At 42.2% G+C, this 19,944-nt stretch overlaps 2 protein-coding genes across 3 annotated transcripts in view; both read left to right on the forward strand.

Moving 5' to 3' along the window:
* The window catches only part of LOC310666072 (uncharacterized protein), a 1,539,811-nt gene that overhangs the window by 912,298 nt on the left and 607,569 nt on the right, over window positions 1-19,944 (forward strand). The gene's annotated exons all lie outside the window — the stretch shown is intronic.
* LOC310667121 (vomeronasal type-2 receptor 26-like) lies at window positions 4,865-10,766 on the forward strand (the record flags this gene model as incomplete). Its single annotated transcript, XM_083418851.1, has 4 exons — window positions 4,865-5,191; window positions 7,591-7,818; window positions 8,832-8,958; window positions 9,865-10,766. The coding sequence occupies 4 exons, from the start codon at window positions 4,865-4,867 to the stop codon at window positions 10,764-10,766; spliced, it is 1,584 nt and encodes a 527-aa protein (XP_083274977.1).

The raw sequence follows: 19,944 nt of genomic DNA on the forward strand, positions 1-19,944 counted from the left end.
TTGTGAGCTGGGACCAGGAGCCAGCTCTGACATGTATGAATATCTAAAACACTTTCAAAGCTTCTAAAAATGCATTTTAAAAAATATTTCATCACCCCTTTAAAACACATGGCCTGAACATACCCCTGAATCTGGGAACAGGGATATATACTGTACCATTCCTACTGCAAGATTAACTTTGGTATTTTTGTTCTACTAACACTGTTGCAAAGGAAGAAATAAATGAATTGATGCATGGTGCAAGGGCTGAGATTCTCATTTATGCATGCTATGTTCTTTGTATTCTGATTCCAGATATGGATGATTGCTTTCATTGTCCAGGAGATCAATATCCAAACATTGGTCGGGATACATGTCTTCCAAAAACCACCAGCTTCCTTTCTCACAAAGAACCTCTGGGGATCAGCTTGGACACTGTTGCTCTCTCCTTTTCTTGCATCACAGCTCTTGTGCTTGGAATCTTTATGAAGAACAAGGACACACCCATAGTCAGAGCGAACAACAGGGGCCTCACCTACACTCTCCTCATCGCCCTCCTGCTCTGCTTCCTTTCTGCTTTGCTGTTCATTGGACAACCGGAGGTTGTGACCTGCCTCCTTCGACAAATACTTTTTAGCATAATCTTCTCCGTGGCAGTTTCTTGCGTATTGGCCAAAACCACCATTGTGGTGCTAGCTTTCATGGCCACAAAGCCAGGGTCCAGGATAAGGAAATGGGTGGGGAAACAATTAGCCATCTCCATAGTCCTGTCCTGCTCCCTGATTCAAGCCACAATCTGTAGTGTCTGGCTGGCAACCACTCCCCCATTCCCAGACTTTGACAAACACTCAATGCCAAAAGAAATTGTGCTTGAATGCAATGAAGGGTCGACTGTCATGCTTTACTGTGTGTTGGGCTTCCTGTGTCTCCTGGCCATTGTCAGCTTCACGGTGGCCTTCTTAGCTAGAAAGTTGCCAGACAGTTTCAATGAAGCCAAGTTCATCACCTTCAGCATGTTGATCTTTTGCACGGTATGGCTGTCCTTTGTTCCCACGTATCTGAGTACCAAGGGGAAGTACATGGTGGCTGTGGAGATCTTCTCCATTTTGTCCTCCAGTTTTGGATTACTGAGCTGCATCTTTTCCCCAAAATGCTATGTCATTTTAATGAGACCTGATCTGAATAGCAAAGAGCAGCTCAACATAAGAAAGAATTAAAATAATTAACAAGTCTGTCTGTTCAATTCTATATGGCACGTTTAAATAATTTTTTGAGATTAAATCACGTGTTACTCAATAGTGTGACATTAGAATTGAGACACTCCCTTCTGGATCCTTTCTATCAGTGGAATGGGGATAATGTTGAACATTGGGGAAGTTTAATGAATATAGACTCATACAATTGAAGAGTTGGACAGGGTCTAATGTAGTAATCACAGCAAAAGGATCCCTGACAGATGTTGATCCAAACTTGGGTTAAGAATGAAGGGCATCACAGGAAACCTCAACTCTGACCTCTGATTGAGTTAAATATAACAACAACAACAACAACAACAACAACAACAACAACAACAACAACAGCAACAACAACACAACAATTTATTATTTATACCCTTCTCTCCTGTCTGGGTTTCCCCAGCTACTCTGGGTGGTCTTCAACAGAACCTTAAGAACAGAATAAAACTTCAAACATTAAAAACTACCCTAAACAGGACTGCCTTCAGATGTCTTCTGATACTCAGATAGTTGTTTATTCCCTTGTCATCTGATGGGAGGGCGTTCCACAGGGAAGGCCCTACTACCAAGAAGGCCCTCTGCCTGGTTCCCTGCAACCTCACTTCTCGCTGTGTGTGGGCTGAACGATGGGGGTGGAGATGCCCCTTCAAGTCTGCTGGGCCGAAGCCATTTAGGGCTCTAAAGATCAGCACCAACACTTTGAATTGTGCTCAGAAACATACTGGGAGCCAATGTAGGTCTTTCAGGACCGGTGTTATGTGTTATGTGGTCTTGGCGGCCACTCCCAGTATAGCTGCCGCATTCTGGATTAGTTGCAGTTCCCAGGTCACCTTCAAAGGTAGCCCCACGTAGAGTGCATTGCAGTAGTCCAAGCAGGAGGTAACTAGAACATTCACCACAGGCGAAACAGTCTGCGAGCAGGCAGCTAAGGTCTCACCCTGCGTACCAGATGGAGCTGGTAGACAGCTGCCCTGGACGCAGAATTGACCTGTGCCTCCATGGACAGCTGTGAGTCCCAAATGACTCCCAGGCTGCGCACCTGGTCCTTCAGGGGCACAGTTACCCCATTCAGGACCAGGGAGTTCCCCACAGCCGCCCACCCCCTGTCACTGCAAAACAGTACTTCTGTCTTGTCAGGATTCAACCTCAGGATTAAACCCCTGCAACCTTGCAGAACAATTTCAGTAGAAACAGTCTCAGGAGGCTTGATAAAAGCTCAAAGTTGGACTCCTGTGTCATTCCTGTCTGAATCAGTTTGGTTCCCTAGCTGAGATGTGTGCATGTCATAGTGTGCATCTGGGGTCCCTTGCGCCTTTGGCAAGGAGTTGTGTTATCGCTCCCCACAAAATCAACTATGGGGGTCTTGCATGTTCACTGCTCAATGGCGCCTACTAATGGTGCCAATTCATAACCGAGTCTCACGTCCCAAGGAGGGAATCATTTCCTCCCCATCCTTAGTGGGTGAGCCACAGCTTGAGGCCGTGTGACAAGCCCAGAGAGATGGAGGGAGGTGTCCCTACTAGATTTAGTAACGATTTCACCCATACTTTGATGAGCAAATTGTTTTGAGTTTTATTCACCATTCCTCTGACTTTTTATATTTTAACAAATAAACATTTTACTCCACTTATATCTCCAAGTCTTATTTTGGGTGTGGGGGCAATGTCAGTAATGTGCTAAACATATTTTTGTGTGCAATGTTGCTGAGGGAAATTATTTCTCCTACTACTATCATCATGTTCATGGGATTCTTCTCCAAATCCCAGGAAAATTCAAGTAGCCACATGCCAACGATGAACAAAGACTCAACGAAGCTGTTAATATCCCCTGTTATATTCAAGCTTGGGCTGACCCTTGGTGTTCTCTCAGTCTGATCAATTACTCCTTATACTGCAAAGATCTGGCATTTCTTGCCGTTCCAGTGAGACATGAAGAGTTACAACAGATCTACAGCATCAAATGTGTCCTGTTCACTCATCAGAGCTTTCATGTCTTTAGAATGCTTTTGCATTAACGTTATTGCCCATGCCTTTTTGCCTCCATAGGGATAGATATGCCTTGTTCAAAATTTTGCACCTCTAGGTGATGCTTTGGCTATGATAAGGGAAACATGGTTTTCTGTTACGATCTGATAGAAAACCTACAACTAAAAACTGGTAATTATCTCTCCTCTGATTATCAAGTTAATCATAGTCACTTCGGCTTCTTCTCTCCATCCCAGGGGAGTTATACAGCAGCCACATACAAACTAGGAACCAAGGCTAGAAGATGCAATGAATAGCCCCTGTGCCATTCAACACTGCTAGACACAAGGCGCTCTCAGACTGATCACTGATTTCTTTGCACTGAGCAGACCAAATTTGCATGGATGTTCCAGTGAGAATTTCCTAATCAGGAATGCTCTGTTGATAATGTGCAAAGAGGTTAATTGTTTCGTAAAACCGTACATTCAAGATGGTGCTATATCCAGGATTAATATCAGTGTTGCTGACTCCTATGTGTGCAAGCCTCAGTGTCCTATCAGGGACCCACTTCCAATTCTTCACCAATATTATCAGCCTGGAGACGTCATCATTGCTGGCATTATGTCACAAATCTATATAGCTTCAAGTATATTGACCTTCAAGAACCCTCCCTCTCCTGAACTTTTCGATCATACTTTGTAAGGAATTGCATTGTGAGGGGAGGGGGTGGACTAGATGACTCTTGGGTCCCTTCCAGTTCTAAGATTCCATGTGTTATGAGTATATTTATGCATTTACTGCATGGTGATAATGAACTGTGGTGGTGATTTCCACTAATCTTCTCCTTTTTAGTACTTTGTAAGGGGTTGGAGAAGATATGATATCTCAAAATGCCTTCTTCAAGCTGTGTCAACCTTCGCTTTGGAATTTTTGCCTATATGTTCCAGACATAGAAATTAGCCATTTCAACTTTATCACATTTACTCTCTTAAGGCATTCTGGTTATTTTAAATGGAAGTCTCTGGGTTTCTAGGTTTCAGCTTTGGTTTTTATCAGATATGTCAGGAATCATTAATCGCTCAGACTTGGAATTGATTTTCTGATGAACTTTAGTCAATGCCTGTATGATTGGATAGCCAGATATTGGCAGCAACATTAGTAATAATAATAGTAGCAGAGTTGGCAGAAACAATTGCTTGCATTCTGTGGACAAAGAAACACATTCCTGCTTAAAATTGGGCCCTAAGTCATATTCTGTTGTGTGGAATAGCTATAAAACTTCTGAATATCATTGTAGCATCTCAGTAGATTTGCTTTCTCTCTTTCAAATGGCTGTCATATTGGTGTTTACAATTAGAACAATAAAATTGTGGGGGAGGATATAACTTGATTTTATGAAGTCTCTCTCATGCATGCTATATTTTCGTATCCAGAGTCATTTATTGGTTAATTCAATCATGTGGTGTGTGTTTTTTACATGTACAAAATTAAAGCACACTTCCCTTTCTGAGTTTTACCTGAACCAATTTGGGGCTGGAGGGAGTGTTGTGCATTCATCTATGCATAGATTGGGTTAGTTAGCAGCACCAAAAGTGCTGTTCAGGGAAGCCAAATGTCCAGGTTTGTGTGTCAATATAGCCAGACGGTTCCCTGGGCTGTGAGGGATACAATATATTCTTTGCAAAGATGCACTGTTATGCCATACACAGCTCTCATTCCAGGCCATTGACACAACTCTACCAACATATCCTGGCCTTGGCACTTGCAGTAAAGGAGATCAATGAAAACCCCCAACTCTTGCCCAATGTCACTCTTGGCTTCCACATCTATAACAGCCATTTCAGTGCAAGGTGGACCTACCAAACCTCCATGGAACTTCTCTCTGGACAAGGAACACTCATTCCTAACTATAAATGTGATGCTGGAAGAACTTCAATAGCAGTCATTGGCGGGCCAAACTCTGATTTATATATTCACATGGCTACAATCCTGTCCATGTACAAGATGGCCCAAGTAAGAACAAAATAATCATAACCACAATAGAATAGTATCTTTTTGGTATTGTCCAAAGCATTTCAGCCCGTGTATGTGTATGTACGCAATAGGGGATATATACGTTTGTGTGTTTGTGGGCATGTGTATCTGCAGTAGGTGATATTTTTTAACCTAGTTCTATAATTCCTGAAATGACAATTTATTCTTCATGCTCACCTATGTAGACAACATAGGAGGAAGAATTTCTAATTGGGCAGAATATTGAAAATTAATATCAACCATGCAATCAAATTCCCAAATCTTTCCCAAATCATTTTGTAAAAATCAGTCACTCCACTAAATTCCACAAGCTGTTATCCAATCCGACCATGATTTCAAAAATATTTGAAATATAATAGCCATATCCCAGCCTCTATGCCTTCTCCTTCATTTGTTTCCATTTGGTTGGTCTCCGTTGAGCATCCTTAACACATCTCTGAAATGGTGCATCAACTGAGCAACCTAATTCCACCCATTTAAAATATCCATCCCCTTTCAATGTTTCTAGTTTGTTATGACTCATTTTGTGCTCATTTAAAGAAGCCCCCCCCCCCACATAATGCCTACATTTGGAATCTATGACTTTTGTCTATACTTCTTGAAAAGAATAAAACATTTCATTCTAAATTGCACACTTTCCAAGGCTTTTCAGTGCACTCCTTCCTAAAGTGTGGTTTTTGCCGGCATCTTTTGCACAAGGGAAATATTTCCATGTGCATTGCAAATCCTAAGTAGTGCAGCTGCAATTCAATCCAAAAGCAGGTTCACAAGCATTGGTTCAGGTCAATGCACTTCAGAAAACAGATCAAACAAAATTGTACTGCATCTCTACATTCTATATAAGGTTACTAGATTTTTTTTTCAATGAATCCAGGGACACTTTTCAACTTCAATTGATTTTGTATGGGGACTGATTTGTAAATCCGGGAACTGTCTGGTAACCTTATTCTATCATAACTATTTATTATTTATCTGCCACCCACCTGACTGGTTTCCACTTGAACTGGTGCTTGATAGAACAATTGGGTATCACTTTTCCTTTACCTTTCCTTCAGCTGACCCTTTGCTTCCTTTACTTTCAGCTCATGTATGGCTCTTCTCCCATTCTGAATAGCTATGTGCAAACACTTTTCTTCCACTGGGTGTTCCCAGATGGGCTTCAGCAGTACAATGGGATACTCCGTCTTCTACTGCATTTCAGCTGGATGTGGATTGGGGTGCTTTCAAGGCATGATGACACAGGAGAGAGATTTGTACAAAATGTTCTTCCCGTGTTTTCCCAGAGAGGTATCTGCTTTGATTTTGTAGAAAGATTCCCCCAAGCAACCTATTCTGATGAGCTCCATAAAATGGTAGACGGTGGTTCTAAAATAATCAGAATTGTCATGAGAAGCACTGCCAGTGTTGTTCTTGTGCATGGTGAAATTGATACCATTATGGTAATGAGAATGATGCCCAGCCTCGCAGAAACAGATGATATATCAATGCAAGGCAAGGAAAAAGTCTGGATTATGATAGCCCAGATGGATTTCACATCATTCCCCTTTCAAAGAGGTTGGGACATCACATTCCTCCATGGGGCTCTATCCTTTGCTGTTCACTCTAAGGATCTTCCAGGATTCCAGAAATTTATTCAGATGAGAAACCCTATTTTGTTAAAAGAAGATGGCTTCCTCAGAGCTTTCTGGAAAGAGGCATTTGATTGTTATTTTTCTCATCCTACTTCAGACAAGGTAGATGGCAAATTCTGCACTGGGGAAGAGAATATTGAGAGCCTTCCTGGGTCCGTTTTTGAAATGAGCATGACTGCCCAAAGCTACAGTGTCCACAACGCTCTATGTACTGTGGCACATGCTTTGCATACCATGTCATGCTTCAAATTCAACCACAGAACAATCACCAATGGAATAGCATGGGACCATCTGAAACCACAACCATGGCAGGTGATCCAACTAATGCAGATTTTTATTTTATTTTATTTAAAAAGGTTTAGGACTTAGGTATATGGGCTATATTGTTCCTTAGCACTCATATTGAGAGGAAACGCTACCATCCAGTAAGATTTAGAAAAAACACAGTGTATGGAAAATAGTTGTGCATTCCATGCCTTTGTTTACTCTAAAGTGGCCTCGCTTGTGCTCAGTGCCACAGTGATTTGAATTGTGCAGTTTGCATGCATTTCCACATACAATTCCAACACCCCTTTCAGCACTCTGGTGAGACTGGTGTACTCTTGGTCAGTAGAAAACTGATTCAGGGAGAGGATTAGCTTTCAAACATAAAATGGTCCAAAGCTCTCAAAGGTGGAAGATAATCACACTTATGTAAGATGGAATCCTTTTGTTTACCTTCATGGTTTCTCCTCATTCCCAATTTAGCTCCACCACTTTCTGAGAAGTATCTCATTCAACAATAGTGCCGGTGAAGAGATATCCTTTGACCAAAATGGAGCATTAGTAGCTGGATTTGATATTTTCAACTGGGTCACATTTCCAAACGAGTCCTTTCTTAGAGTCAAAGTTGGAATGATGGACCCTCAGGCTCCAGAAGATGAGGGGCTTACAATCCATGATGATGCTGTTGTGTGGCCCAGTAGGTTCAACCAGGTAAGGCCAATTTCAAAGGCTATGAGTCATTTTCTCAATGGTAAAACTCCTGCCTAATGGCGCCAATGTAGACTTGACTGGGAGATCCATTGTGATTACACTTATTGGAGGTCATTTCACAAACCGAAATTACTCACCAAAGCAGTGATTGCAACTGTGATGGGGAGCCCACGGATATTAACATAGAGCTGAAAACATCCGGGAGCATGAAGTCATATGTTGAAGTGCATACAGTGGTACCTCGGGTTACATACGCTTCAGGTTACAGATGCTTCAGGTTACAGATTCCGCTAACCCAGAAATAGTACCTCGGGTTAAGAACTTTGCTTCAGGATGAGAACAGAAATCACACGGCAGCAGCGGGAGGCCCCATTAGCTAAATTGGTGCTGCAGGTTAAGAACAGTTTCAGGTTAAGAACGGACCTCCGGAACGAATTAAGTTCTTAACCCGAGGTACCACTGTATGTGAAAGTCCATGAAGTCAAATAATGATTGACTCTGTATTATTTTACTAATATTCTAAACAATAGTAATATTGAGAAACCTTATAGGTCAAGGGCTTCCAATGTTATGAAAATAATTCAAGAACCCCAGTTGCAACAGTCATCACTGAAAAGAAAGTTAAATGGTTAACATGTAAAAATGAAGAAGATTGTTGTGGGAATCAGGCTGGGTATCATGACAAGCAACAGCTGACTGTGTTCTAAATTGCCTTACCATTGGGAAAAAACTGAATGAAATTATGTCAAACAATTCTTGAATGCATTCTAAAGTGATAAAGCCGTAGACTCAGCTTTGAGAGCTTTGCCATATTTAACAAGAGCATTAAGATAAAGTCATTATACTGGATAAATTGAGTTCCTGGTAGCACAACTAGCTCTGGCTGCAGATGCATAGAAAGTGCTCTCTGAGAAGGAATAATAGCATTTTCCATTATCACTGTCCTACTGCTTAACTATAGATTTCATATTCTATATTCTCTGATACTATTATCTCATTTTATTTATGCACAGACACTACCGGTTTCCCTGTGTAACGAGAAATGCCATTCAGGTTATCGAAGAACCAAGAAAGAAGGGAAGGCTTCTTGCTGCTATGATTGCCTCCCGTGTCCAGAAGGGAAAATCTCAGACCAAAAGGGTAAGGAATTTATTGCAAGCAATTCAAGGGGTGATCCAGCACAATCACATCAAAATTCAATTTCCCTGATGTGAATGCTGTAGTATCAGGTGTGGTCTGATTTATTACCATGGAAAACTGTCCTTGGGTTAGAAGTCTGGTGCCTGAGGACCCCCTTGGTATTCTGAGGAGCTGCAGACTATGAAACAAGCTGGAAGAAGAATGGAACACAATTAGTGCAAGTCTTGCTCCGAAGCCAATGAAACGCTTATTAGTGAACGTAATCATCCTACTATGTGGCTGTGTGGGCTGTGAAAAGATGCTTATTTTGTGTCTCTGGAGGTTACTGACTCCCATTGTGGGAGGGGGAAGGGGACCTCTGGAAGATTTGGAGACCCACTGGCTACTAAATGAGTGGATAAGGCCTAGACCGGAGGGGTTGAGGGCTTTGTAAAATATTAAAAGGTCCTTGAACCTGGCTTGGTAGTACATTGCCAACCAGTACAAATAATTTAATGGTGTCCCATTAAACCTTTAACTACTACATTTGACACCAGCTGGGGCTTCCAAACCAGGCCAAAGAACTGCCACACAGAAAGAATTGCAATCAGCCAGTTTTGAGGTTACAATGGCAAGGACTAGAGTTGTTAGGGTACCACTGTCCACAGCTGGAAATCAGAAAGCCAGGTGGTAGGCGCGGGAGACTGATCTTCATTGCTGTACCTGAGGGAAACTTCTTCCCATTGACCTTAAGATGCACATTGCTTGGGGATCATAGCTGAAAATGACTTCTTCTGAACATAAGGACTTGTCCTATAGAACTGACCTAGGAGTCATAATTCAAGGCCTTTCCATACTAGTGCATGATATCTGCCAAGCACAAGAGATTGGGCTTCCATGTACAAATATCTGTCTTTTCCTTTTCAGACATGGATGAATGTTTTGAATGTCCTGCAGACCAGTATCCAAATAAGAACCAGGATGGATGCCTTCCAAAACAAAAAACCTTCTTGTCTTATGGAGAAGCTTTGGGGATATGTTTGGCTACCTTGGCTCTCTCTTTTTCTTTCATCACAGCTTTGGTGCTTGGAATCTTCGTGAAGAACAACGACACTCCCATCGTCAAAGCCAACAACCAGAACCTCACCTACACTCTCCTCATCTCCCTCCTGCTCTGCTTCCTTTGTGTTTTGCTCTTCATTGGCCAGCCTGTAGAGCTCACATGCCTCCTTCGGCAAACTGCCTTTGGCATGATCTTCTCAGTGGCAGTTTCTTGCATATTGGCCAAAACCACCATTGTGGTTCTGGCTTTCATGGCCACCAAGCCAGGCTCCAAAATGAGAAGATGGGTGGGGAAACCGTTGTCCAATTCTCTTGTTCTTTCCTGCTCTCTTATTCAAGCCACCATATGCACAGTGTGGCTGGCAACCTCTCCCCCATTCCCAGATTTGGACACGCACACAATGCTCAAAGAAATTGTACTGTTCTGCAATGAGGGGTCAGACCTCATGTTTTATGGTATCCTAGGCTACATGGGCCTCCTGGCCGTTGTCAGCTTTGTTGTGGCTTTTCTAGCTAGGAGCTTGCCTGACAGCTTTAATGAAGCCAAGTTTATCACCTTTAGCATGTTGGTCTTTTGTAGTGTTTGGTTGTCCTTTGTACCAACATACATGAGCACAAAAGGAAAATTCATGGTGGTTGTGGAGGTCTTCTCCATCTTGGCCTCCAGCTTTGGATTACTTGGGTGCATCTTTTTCCCCAAATGCTATATTATTTTACTGAGGCCTCAGCTGAACACCAGGGGGCAGCTGATTAGAAGAAACAAATAATCAGCATACCAAGCCCAACTCAATCTCATTGCGTTCCAATGTTTATAATTATCATTTTCAGATCAGAAAATGCTATTTGAGCTGCTGTTAGTGAATGGGAGAAGTTTCCATTAAGTCAGCTATGATTAGGGTAGGGAAATATTGTATCAATGAATTCCTAGAAAGATTGTAGCCTGCTGTATTATTTAATTCTAGCAAGTTTAGATGCCCGTATATCTTAATATTTGGACATAACCAAAATATAAGGTATGTAGTAATTTTGCACCACCAGTTTCGCATTTCAGAGGATTTCATTTAGATTTGCTGCCATACAATATCATCCACATATCAAGTTATGAAGTCTTTATGTAAATTTAGGAACTTTAAACTGCTTTTTAGTTTCCCTGCTTTTTCTCTCTCTTAAGAGACTTATTTCCCTTTTCGTGTGATATTGATGTCATTTTATTTTCAGGTGTTATGTACATAAACTAAGTTTCATTCTCAGTGTTACAGACCATTTCTGAATCTATACACATCATCAATGAGTTTAGTTTTTATATATGTACACTATATAGTCTTCTGAATGTTGGGAATTAGAAAATTAGGAAAAAAAGAAAAACTCTTCCATTTGATCATGTGATATGAATCTAACAGCCCCTTTATGCACTTGGTTGAAGTTCTGTTGAGGCATGCAAGTTTGCATCTACCTTTATTGCAACAAGTCACTGATGGATTAACCTTTATTTTTTACCCTGGTGGAGCACCTGAACCTCTGTTGGATGTGACTACCACACAACCATTCAGTTGCATCAAGGCACACACACCTCTCCTCTGCTGCATTCCACCCCAATCTCTGAGCAGTGCGAGATTCCAGGGGTTCCAACTTCCTAGCCAGGGTTCAATTTCCTTGGAATGAGGGACAGTGGATACTGTGGTGTTTTCATCCCCCAAAGCCAGGTATCCATATACGATATACAATATACGGTATACGATATCTTTATTGTCATTGTCCCATGCAGAACAATGAAATTGAAAAACTACATAAAACATTCAAAACCCCCTAAAAACTCTGAAACCCCATTTTAAAATACACTATACTATAGAGACCCCTTATGCTGCGTTTAGAACCAGAATTGCATTTGCGTAGAAACTGTTTCTCAGGCGGCTAGTCCTGGCCTTTATAACCCTATTCCTTCTTCCAGAAGGCAGAAGCTGAAAGAGATCATTTCCAGGGTGCGTACTATCCTGCGCTATCTCTGCCGCTTTCTTATGGCACCTTATTATCTTATTATCCATCATCTGCGTAGAAACTTTTTGGGAACACCCCAAAACAACTCTTGTTGAGGAAGCCGTGCAAGGAAACTTGTGTATAAGTTTCATAATGTGCAGCAGACCCTTAACACAATCAGTTCCAACATTGCAAGCAATGTGATGTTACGATTTTCTGTGTTGAAGGATAAGTTCAATCATGCAAGCAGAAATCATTTCACAACCCCAATTCCTTTGTCAGATGCAACTCCAAGTCTGTCTATCTACAGGCCGAATGCAAAAGTAAAAGAAACCAAGTCTTCTTCATCATCCACCAATCCACATTTTACATTTGACGACCTAGAAGCAAGCCATCTTTCTGTTTCTGTGCAAATAATTTAGAAACATTTATCAATTTAGAAGCTAAGTGTCTTTTCTTACTGTTGTATGGAAAAACATACAACAGAACTTTGAAGTGTTTTAAACTTGCCAGACATGTGGTCTCTTTCTATGTTAAGGAATGTAGGGAACTTTGGAAGCAACTTTGAAGGGGATTTTTTTAAAAGGTCTAACAGCCTATATTTTCATGCTTTGCTTTGCTGCATATTTTGTGATTCTAAAACCACTTCTGGGGTTTTCTCACTAAAGATTACTTGCCACCAAAGAGAAACTCACCAAAGAGTTTCTCACCAGCCCAGACCTGGATCTAGGCATCCAGGGAATTCTCCTTTTTATTATACCTACATTTCATTTTTATCCAAACACAAAAAGCAACATAACCCCCATTAGCCCCTGCTAGCATGGCCAATGACCAAGTAGGATGGAAATTGTAATCCAGCAACTTTTGGGTTCCTCACCCCCGATATTAACGTACTGTCAGCCCTTCATGGACCAGATGGCAGTGGTGGATGCAGCTGGCATCATTGTACACACTCTCACTGACATATTGGAAAACACAAGAATCTCTACCCCCATCCTAGCACTGTGTTTCAGGGGTGGGGGGTTGTCCATGCAGCAACCCCTAAATTCAGAAGGATCATAGGGGTCGGTGTTAGAAGAGAATCAGGAAAATATGTGTGAGATCCCAGATCAAGTGTTAGTTAGCTATCCCTATAGTAAACTTTCCCCAAATACTGTTGGGACAGATTTAGGGGAGTGTGACCAATTGGGTTGCACTGGGAATATAAGGTGTGAGACAATCTTTTAGTATCCTGATGCCAAGCTGTATAGGGCTTTGCACACCAATGCCAGCACCCTAAATTTAGCTTGGAAGCTACTTGGCAACCAGTGCGATGCTGTTTCAGCAATAGGGTAAGAAAATCAAAGATGTGGGGAGAAAAGCAAGAAAGTATTACAGGTTCTCAATTCACCTGTCCTTCTCGCAATAAATCGAATGCACATGGGTGACCAAGACTATAGCCAAGCTGGAACACAGACTGAAATCGGTCCAGAACACCAGCTTCATCGAGGGCACATGCAATTGTTCCAACACTATCTTCTTGATCACATTCCCTGCAAAGGGGGTATGACTGGGTGCCCCCCAAAATGTGCTACCTGATGAGATATGCTTCAGAATCCCTAACTGTAAGTAAGTACCAGCCCTGTGGAAGAAGATGCTCTCAGGAGAATCACATGAAGTGCCTTCAAGCACACACCATAACAGAAGACACGAACTTTGGTCAAACCATTCTCTTTATTATCTGCTCCTTTTTGTTTAGATCAGGCCTCAACACAATAATGTAGCATTTGAGGAAAAAGACGCAACCCAGTAATCCTGCACCTGAAGCCAAGATGGAGAAGATCTCCACAGCCACCATGTATTTTCCTTTGGTGCTCAGGTAGGTTGGGAAGAAGGATAACCATACACTGCAAAACAATAACATGCTGAAAGTAATTGACTTAGTTTCCTGGAAACTGCCTGGTAAATTCCTGGCTAGGAAAGCCACAGTAAAACTGACGGTAGCTAAGAAGCCCATGAAGCCCAACACACAATAAAACATTACATCAGATCCTGCATTGCATTGTACAATGGTTTCACTAACCACTGAATGCATATCATACTCTGGGAATGGGGGAGAGGTTCCCAGCCAGACAGTACAAAGGGTGACTTGAAGAAGGGAGCATGAAGTAACAATGGAGGCAGCCACCCTTTTCCCCAACCATTTCCTCATTTTGGATCCTGGCTTGGTGGCCTTAAAAGCTAGAATCACAGTGATAGTTTTGGCCAACATGCAAGAAACAGTGACTGAGAAGATGATGCCAAAAGCAGTTTGTTGAAGGAGGCAGGTCACCGTATTGGGTTGACCAATGAATAAAAAAGCACAAAGGAAAGAAAGCAGGAGGGAGACGAGGAGAGCATAGGAAAGGCTCCGGTTATTGGCTTTGACGATGGGTGTCTTATGGTGCTTCCTAAAGGTTCCCAGCACCAGAACAGTAATGAATGAAAGGGAGAGAGCAGCAATGGCCAAACCTTTTCCCAAAGGATCTTCATAAGACAAGAATGTTATAGTTTTGGGGAGGCAGAAATCCCTGTTAATATTTGGATAATGGCCCTCTGGACACTGAATGCATCCATCCATGTCTGGAAGAAATGAAGGTGAAATTCCTGAACCTATAGCTTCATTTGGTGACAGTGACACATGCCTTAATTACATCCTGTTCAGATTACTGGAACAAACTCTATGCGGGGCTTTTCTTAGAACAGCTCCACTGACTCCTGGTCTGTTTCCAGGCACAATTCAAAGTGCTGGTTATGACCTATGAAACCCCAAATGGTTGATGTCCAGGCTATCTGAAAGACCCTATTCCCTCATATGAACTGTCCTAGGCCTTATATCTACGAGCACTTAATTACATTTTAATGATTGCCTTTTCTCTGTTTTTAGCTTGTTCTGTTTCATCTGTTTAAGCCCCCTTGGTTCCTGGATTGGGGGAAAGGCAGGATATAAATAAATATAACAGGAATTATAATATAAACAAAACTTACACTAATTGTTCCATTCACCTTTGTGCCCATCACTGGCATGTTAAATATAATCGGTTTAATTAACACTGAAATGGGAATGGCTATGTGTATTAATGAAGGCTTTAACATAGTGCTATATTGAAGCCAAGAATAGGACTCTGAGCTCTGATTTGATAATTACCGTATTTTTCATCCCATAGGATGCTCCGTCCCATAGGACGCACCTAGTTTTTTTGGGGGAAAATAAAGGAATTTTTTTTCTTTACCCCCCCCCCCAAAAAAAAACCAGGTCGGGAAAAAGCGGGATGGCAGTGCTGCGCCTCCCCGCTGTCCCCCGAGCTTGGGGGGGTGGGTGATGTCTGCCCGGCGCGGGGGGTGCTCTGCTTCAGGGCGCCCCGCGCGCCAGGCAGCAGGCTGCTATCCGCAGCCTAGGGAGCCCTGCGGGAACTCCCGTGGGCTCCTCAGGCTTGCTGATAGCTTCCTGAAGCCTGGAGAGCGAGAGGGGTCGGTGCGCGCCGACCCCTCTCACTCTCCAAGCTTCAGCGAAAGCCTGTATTCGTCCCATAGGATGCACACAGATTTCCCCTTCATTTTTGGAGGGGGAAAAGTGCGTCCTATAGGGCGAAAAATACTGTAACTTGTTTTTGCTATCTAACATGTAAGTGTTTAACCTAAGATGTTTAAGGTATTGAATCACAAATTGCCATTTTGAAGGGAGCTGCCTTTTAGTTCTTTGCTCCCAGGCTCTGTGGAATGATGATGTAAATTAAGCTCTCCAGAAAAACAGCTCTGGGCAAAATGGATGCTATAAGGAGGAAGACTTTAGGTCTGCTTGGATTATTTCATATTTTGTAAGATGCTGAGCCTATGCCTTGGACTGGCATATGTCTTATGAAACTGTTTGGATGTATCGTTTGATGTTTGATGCTTCATTCCAAAGGGAACAGTTTTAATGCATCCAGTCGCTTCAAACTCACCCCCATGAAGTTTCTCAAGAGGGAATTTGGCCTTTGGGATGAGAAATAACCTACTTACTCATGTCTAATGCACCATCAAATCTAATGCAAACCTCATTTTTCAGAACCTTGAAACAAAACAAAAAGGATTTGCTAGCAAATGTAAATGTGCCATTGAACCTAAATGTGTACGTTAATTTTGGCAATGTAATTTGGCCCAAAAAGGTGCACATTAGAATCAAGTAAATACGGTAGTATCCACTCACACTGTCCATAATTGCACACATATCCCTTTTAATAATATGTGAAATCTATCAGCCACCACAACAACTATGAAGAACTTTGAACTTTATGGTAACTTCTGAATGTCCATGTACCTTGGCTTATAAATGATGCACACAACATTTCTTACCCTTCTGGTCTGCAATTTGCCCCTCTGGACAGGGACAGCAATCATAACAGCAAAATGGTTTCCCTTCCCTTTTTGTCTTATGATAACCTGGAGGGCAGTTGTCATTACACAGTGAAAGAGGTGTCTGTAAACAAATGAAAGAAGAGAATGCTGGGGATAAAGATAGGATCCCCCCCCCCTTTCAGTGCCCTCTAAATGCTAGGCAAACAAGTCACATGCAAGCTACTGTAGGTTCCACCACCTCATTTGGGCCAGACTAGAAGCTTAAATTAAATTAAGCTGATGAAAAATTACATCATATCCAGACCCCGTTCACCAGTGGGGTTGCTGGTGCTGCTTTGCCCAAACCTGGCAGAGGGAGGACAAACCTTTGACTTAGTGTTTTATCCTAAGTTCCCAGGTGACCTGACCAAGCTGAAGGAGTTTAGGATACAGCCAAAGTCCCCACTGTCTTGTGCTCCCCCCTCCCACACCCAGAATACCCCTATTTGGGGGTTTACTCTAGCCTCATTCTGGCAGGTTCAGCTCAGCCAGTTTAGCCATAGCTGAGTTGCAATCAGCAACTTATTTATCCTCAGCTGAGCCAATGTTCATTGCTTAATGTAGATTGAGCCTGGCTGAACAGGAATGGTTGAGCTAGAGAAACATTGCACCCTAAGATGCTCATCCCAGAGGATCTTGCCATAGGATTCCCCAATGAATACAGTGTGTCTTGAAAGGCACATAGGTCCTACCTGATTAAATGTTCTGGGCCATATGATTAAATCCTCAGAAATGGAGAAACAGTTTATCTGGGGGTGCCTGAGGGTCTATGATTCCAACTTTTGCTCTAAGAAAGGATTGGTTTGGGAATGTGATCCAGTTGATAATATCAAATCCACATACTAATTCCCCGTTTTGGTCAAATGCAACTTTCCCCCCAGCACTGTTATTAAATGTGGCACTTCTTAAAAAGTGGGGAAGCTAAAAAGAAAGAGAAGAGAAGACAATTTACATCATTAGGTGATAACTGTTTACATTTGAGATTTCCTTGATGAAACAGGTTTCATGTCCAAGTTTCATCTGCAGAGGACTATACCACACAAGCTGAAATCTCAGGTTTTTGTCTCCCAGTGAGTAGCATTAATTACCTGCCATGTCTTCTGAGCCAGGTCCTTCCATCTGTCTCCCTTCACTGCTGTTCTGCCATTTGCAATGGATGAGTGCATGGCATGTAGTGCATGCGCCACAGCATAGATGGCATTGTAGATGCTGTAGCTGTGGGCAGTCATGCTCATTTCAAAAATAGACCCAGGAAGAGTCTCCAGTTTCTCTTCTCCAGTGCAAGTATTTTCATCCCTCTCTGCTTCCCTGGAGCTAGGGAGTGAGCAAGCAAACACCTGTTGCCAGAAGTCCCTCAGAAAACCATCCTCTTTTTCTAGTGTTGGGTTCCTCATTTGCAGGAATTCACGGAATCCTGCCACCTCCTTTGAGGAGACTGCAAGGGATACAGAGCCATGGATGAAATGGATGTCCCAGTCTCTTTGAACTGGAGAAGATGTGAAATCCACATCTGCTGTTAAGATCCAGATCTTTGACTTCACTGGAACATCTTCAAATTGCAAGAGTTGGAAGAGAATTCTTAAATTCATCATTGCCTGAAAGCCACCATGAAAGATCACTGTATTGACTGTACTTTCCATGGCAGCATTTATAACCCCAAATGCCTTCTTCATCATTTCAGAGAGTTGATTAGAAAAACCTATATCTGGTAAGTTTTTGATGAACTCGAAGCAAATGCCATTCTGAATAAGGATGGGGAGCATATTCTGTACAAATATCTTGGAACTGTCCACATTGTGGTAAATCATCCCAACCCATGTCCACCTGAAATGCAACAGTAACTGAATCATTCCAACATATTGATGAGCCTCATTTGGGAACATCCAGTGGAAGAAATTGTTTTCAGTTCTGTTATTCATCTCTGGAGCAGATGCGTAGGTGAACTAAATAAAAGAAAGCAAAACAGGAGTGGTTAGGAGATGCTGGGTTTAACCTGTGACCTTCGATATGCAAGGCAGATGCTCTATGACTGAACTATGAACCTTTAATTGCATCTTTGGGTGCAGTGTTTCTCTAGCTCAACTAGCGTTTCAGAGCCTGATGCTTATTCTAAAGCATAACATTGCATACCATACAGAGTATTCGTGAATTAGAAGGATTCCTAAGCCACCACAAGCACCTGGACCTGTGAGTAGAAAAGTCTATCAATTGACAGGAAGGCTAGAAACAATGCATGTCTTTTCAAGTGAGTAGGGTTTGAAAGTGCATGGAATATGAACCCAAAACTTCTACTTTGGAACAAAAGTAGAGGAATGAAGCCAAAACTGGAGAGCAAATCAGGACTGGAGAAGAAACCAGGAGGCAGGATGAAAGAGCATCCAAATGATATAGGAAAGCTCTAATACAGAGGTCAGCAAACTTTTTCAGCAGGGGGCTGGTCCACTGTCCCTCAGACCTTGTGGGGGGCCGGACTATATTTTGAAGAAAAACAATAATGAACGAATTCCTATCCCCCAGAAAAAACCCAGAGATGCATTTTAAATAAAAGCACACATTCTACTCCTGTAAAAACATGCTGATTCCAGGACTATCCGTGGGTCGGATTGAGAAGGCGATTGGGCTGGATTTGGCCCCCGGGAGCCTGCCCCTGCTCTAATAGCCACAAACTGGTTTTCTAGTCTGTCTTTTTGAGACAATTCAGTTGATGTTCCTGAGAGAACTGGCTGATAAAGCAGATGTTGCAAACTTCAGCTCTTCAACTTCCTTGCAGGGGAACTGCACACAAACATCTGTCTGTTTGGGTTTTAGCAGCTGGATTTTCTTCTCTCAAAGCCCACACCAAAGCTAGTGTCCAGACTTTTCTTTTGCAAATAAGCAACTAAGGTTCTATGCAGTTACAATTTCCCCAAAGGAGAACAATTGAAACCAATGGACCTAGATTTGTCATGTGAACTATTTACAGTGGGTCTACTTTGACTAAACTGTAATGGTGTACAACCTTATTTTGCTGCTGGCTGAGGAAGCCCAGTCTATTGTATTGTCCCATTTTTTAAATTGCTGGCAGATTTTGAAGTCCAGCAAAATGTGGGCTGTTCACCATGGCGTTCAGGGATGGTTTTGTCCTTTCATATCAGAAACTATAAATAGGAGAAAGAAATCATATCCAAACATTAAGCAGCATGCATTGTGTTACCTTTAATTTCAGTCAGATTACTTTCTGCTTCCGAACGCAAAACCTTCATCTTAAAAATAATTCCTATGAACAAAATTTACCTGCGGAATCTTGTAGGTGCCCAGTATGGCTGCAATATGCCCAACTATGTTGGAACTGGGTCCCCCAGTGACTGCTACCAGATGGTTCTGAACATCACATTTGTAATTAGGGATTAATTGATTGTGTGTGGAGAGAACTTTCAATGTTGCCTGGCATGTGAACCGTGGATGGAAGTAATTGTTATATACGTCAAAACCAAGAGTGATGTTGGGTAGGATTTTGGAGTTGTCGTTGATCTCCTTCACTGCAAATACCAGGGCCAAGATGTGCTGGTAATTCTGCGCCAGTAATCTGCAACGAGA

This window comes from Podarcis tiliguerta, assembly GCF_965153285.1.
Source record: "Podarcis tiliguerta genome assembly, chromosome: 16".
In the NCBI taxonomy this organism is placed as follows: domain Eukaryota; kingdom Metazoa; phylum Chordata; class Lepidosauria; order Squamata; family Lacertidae; genus Podarcis; species Podarcis tiliguerta.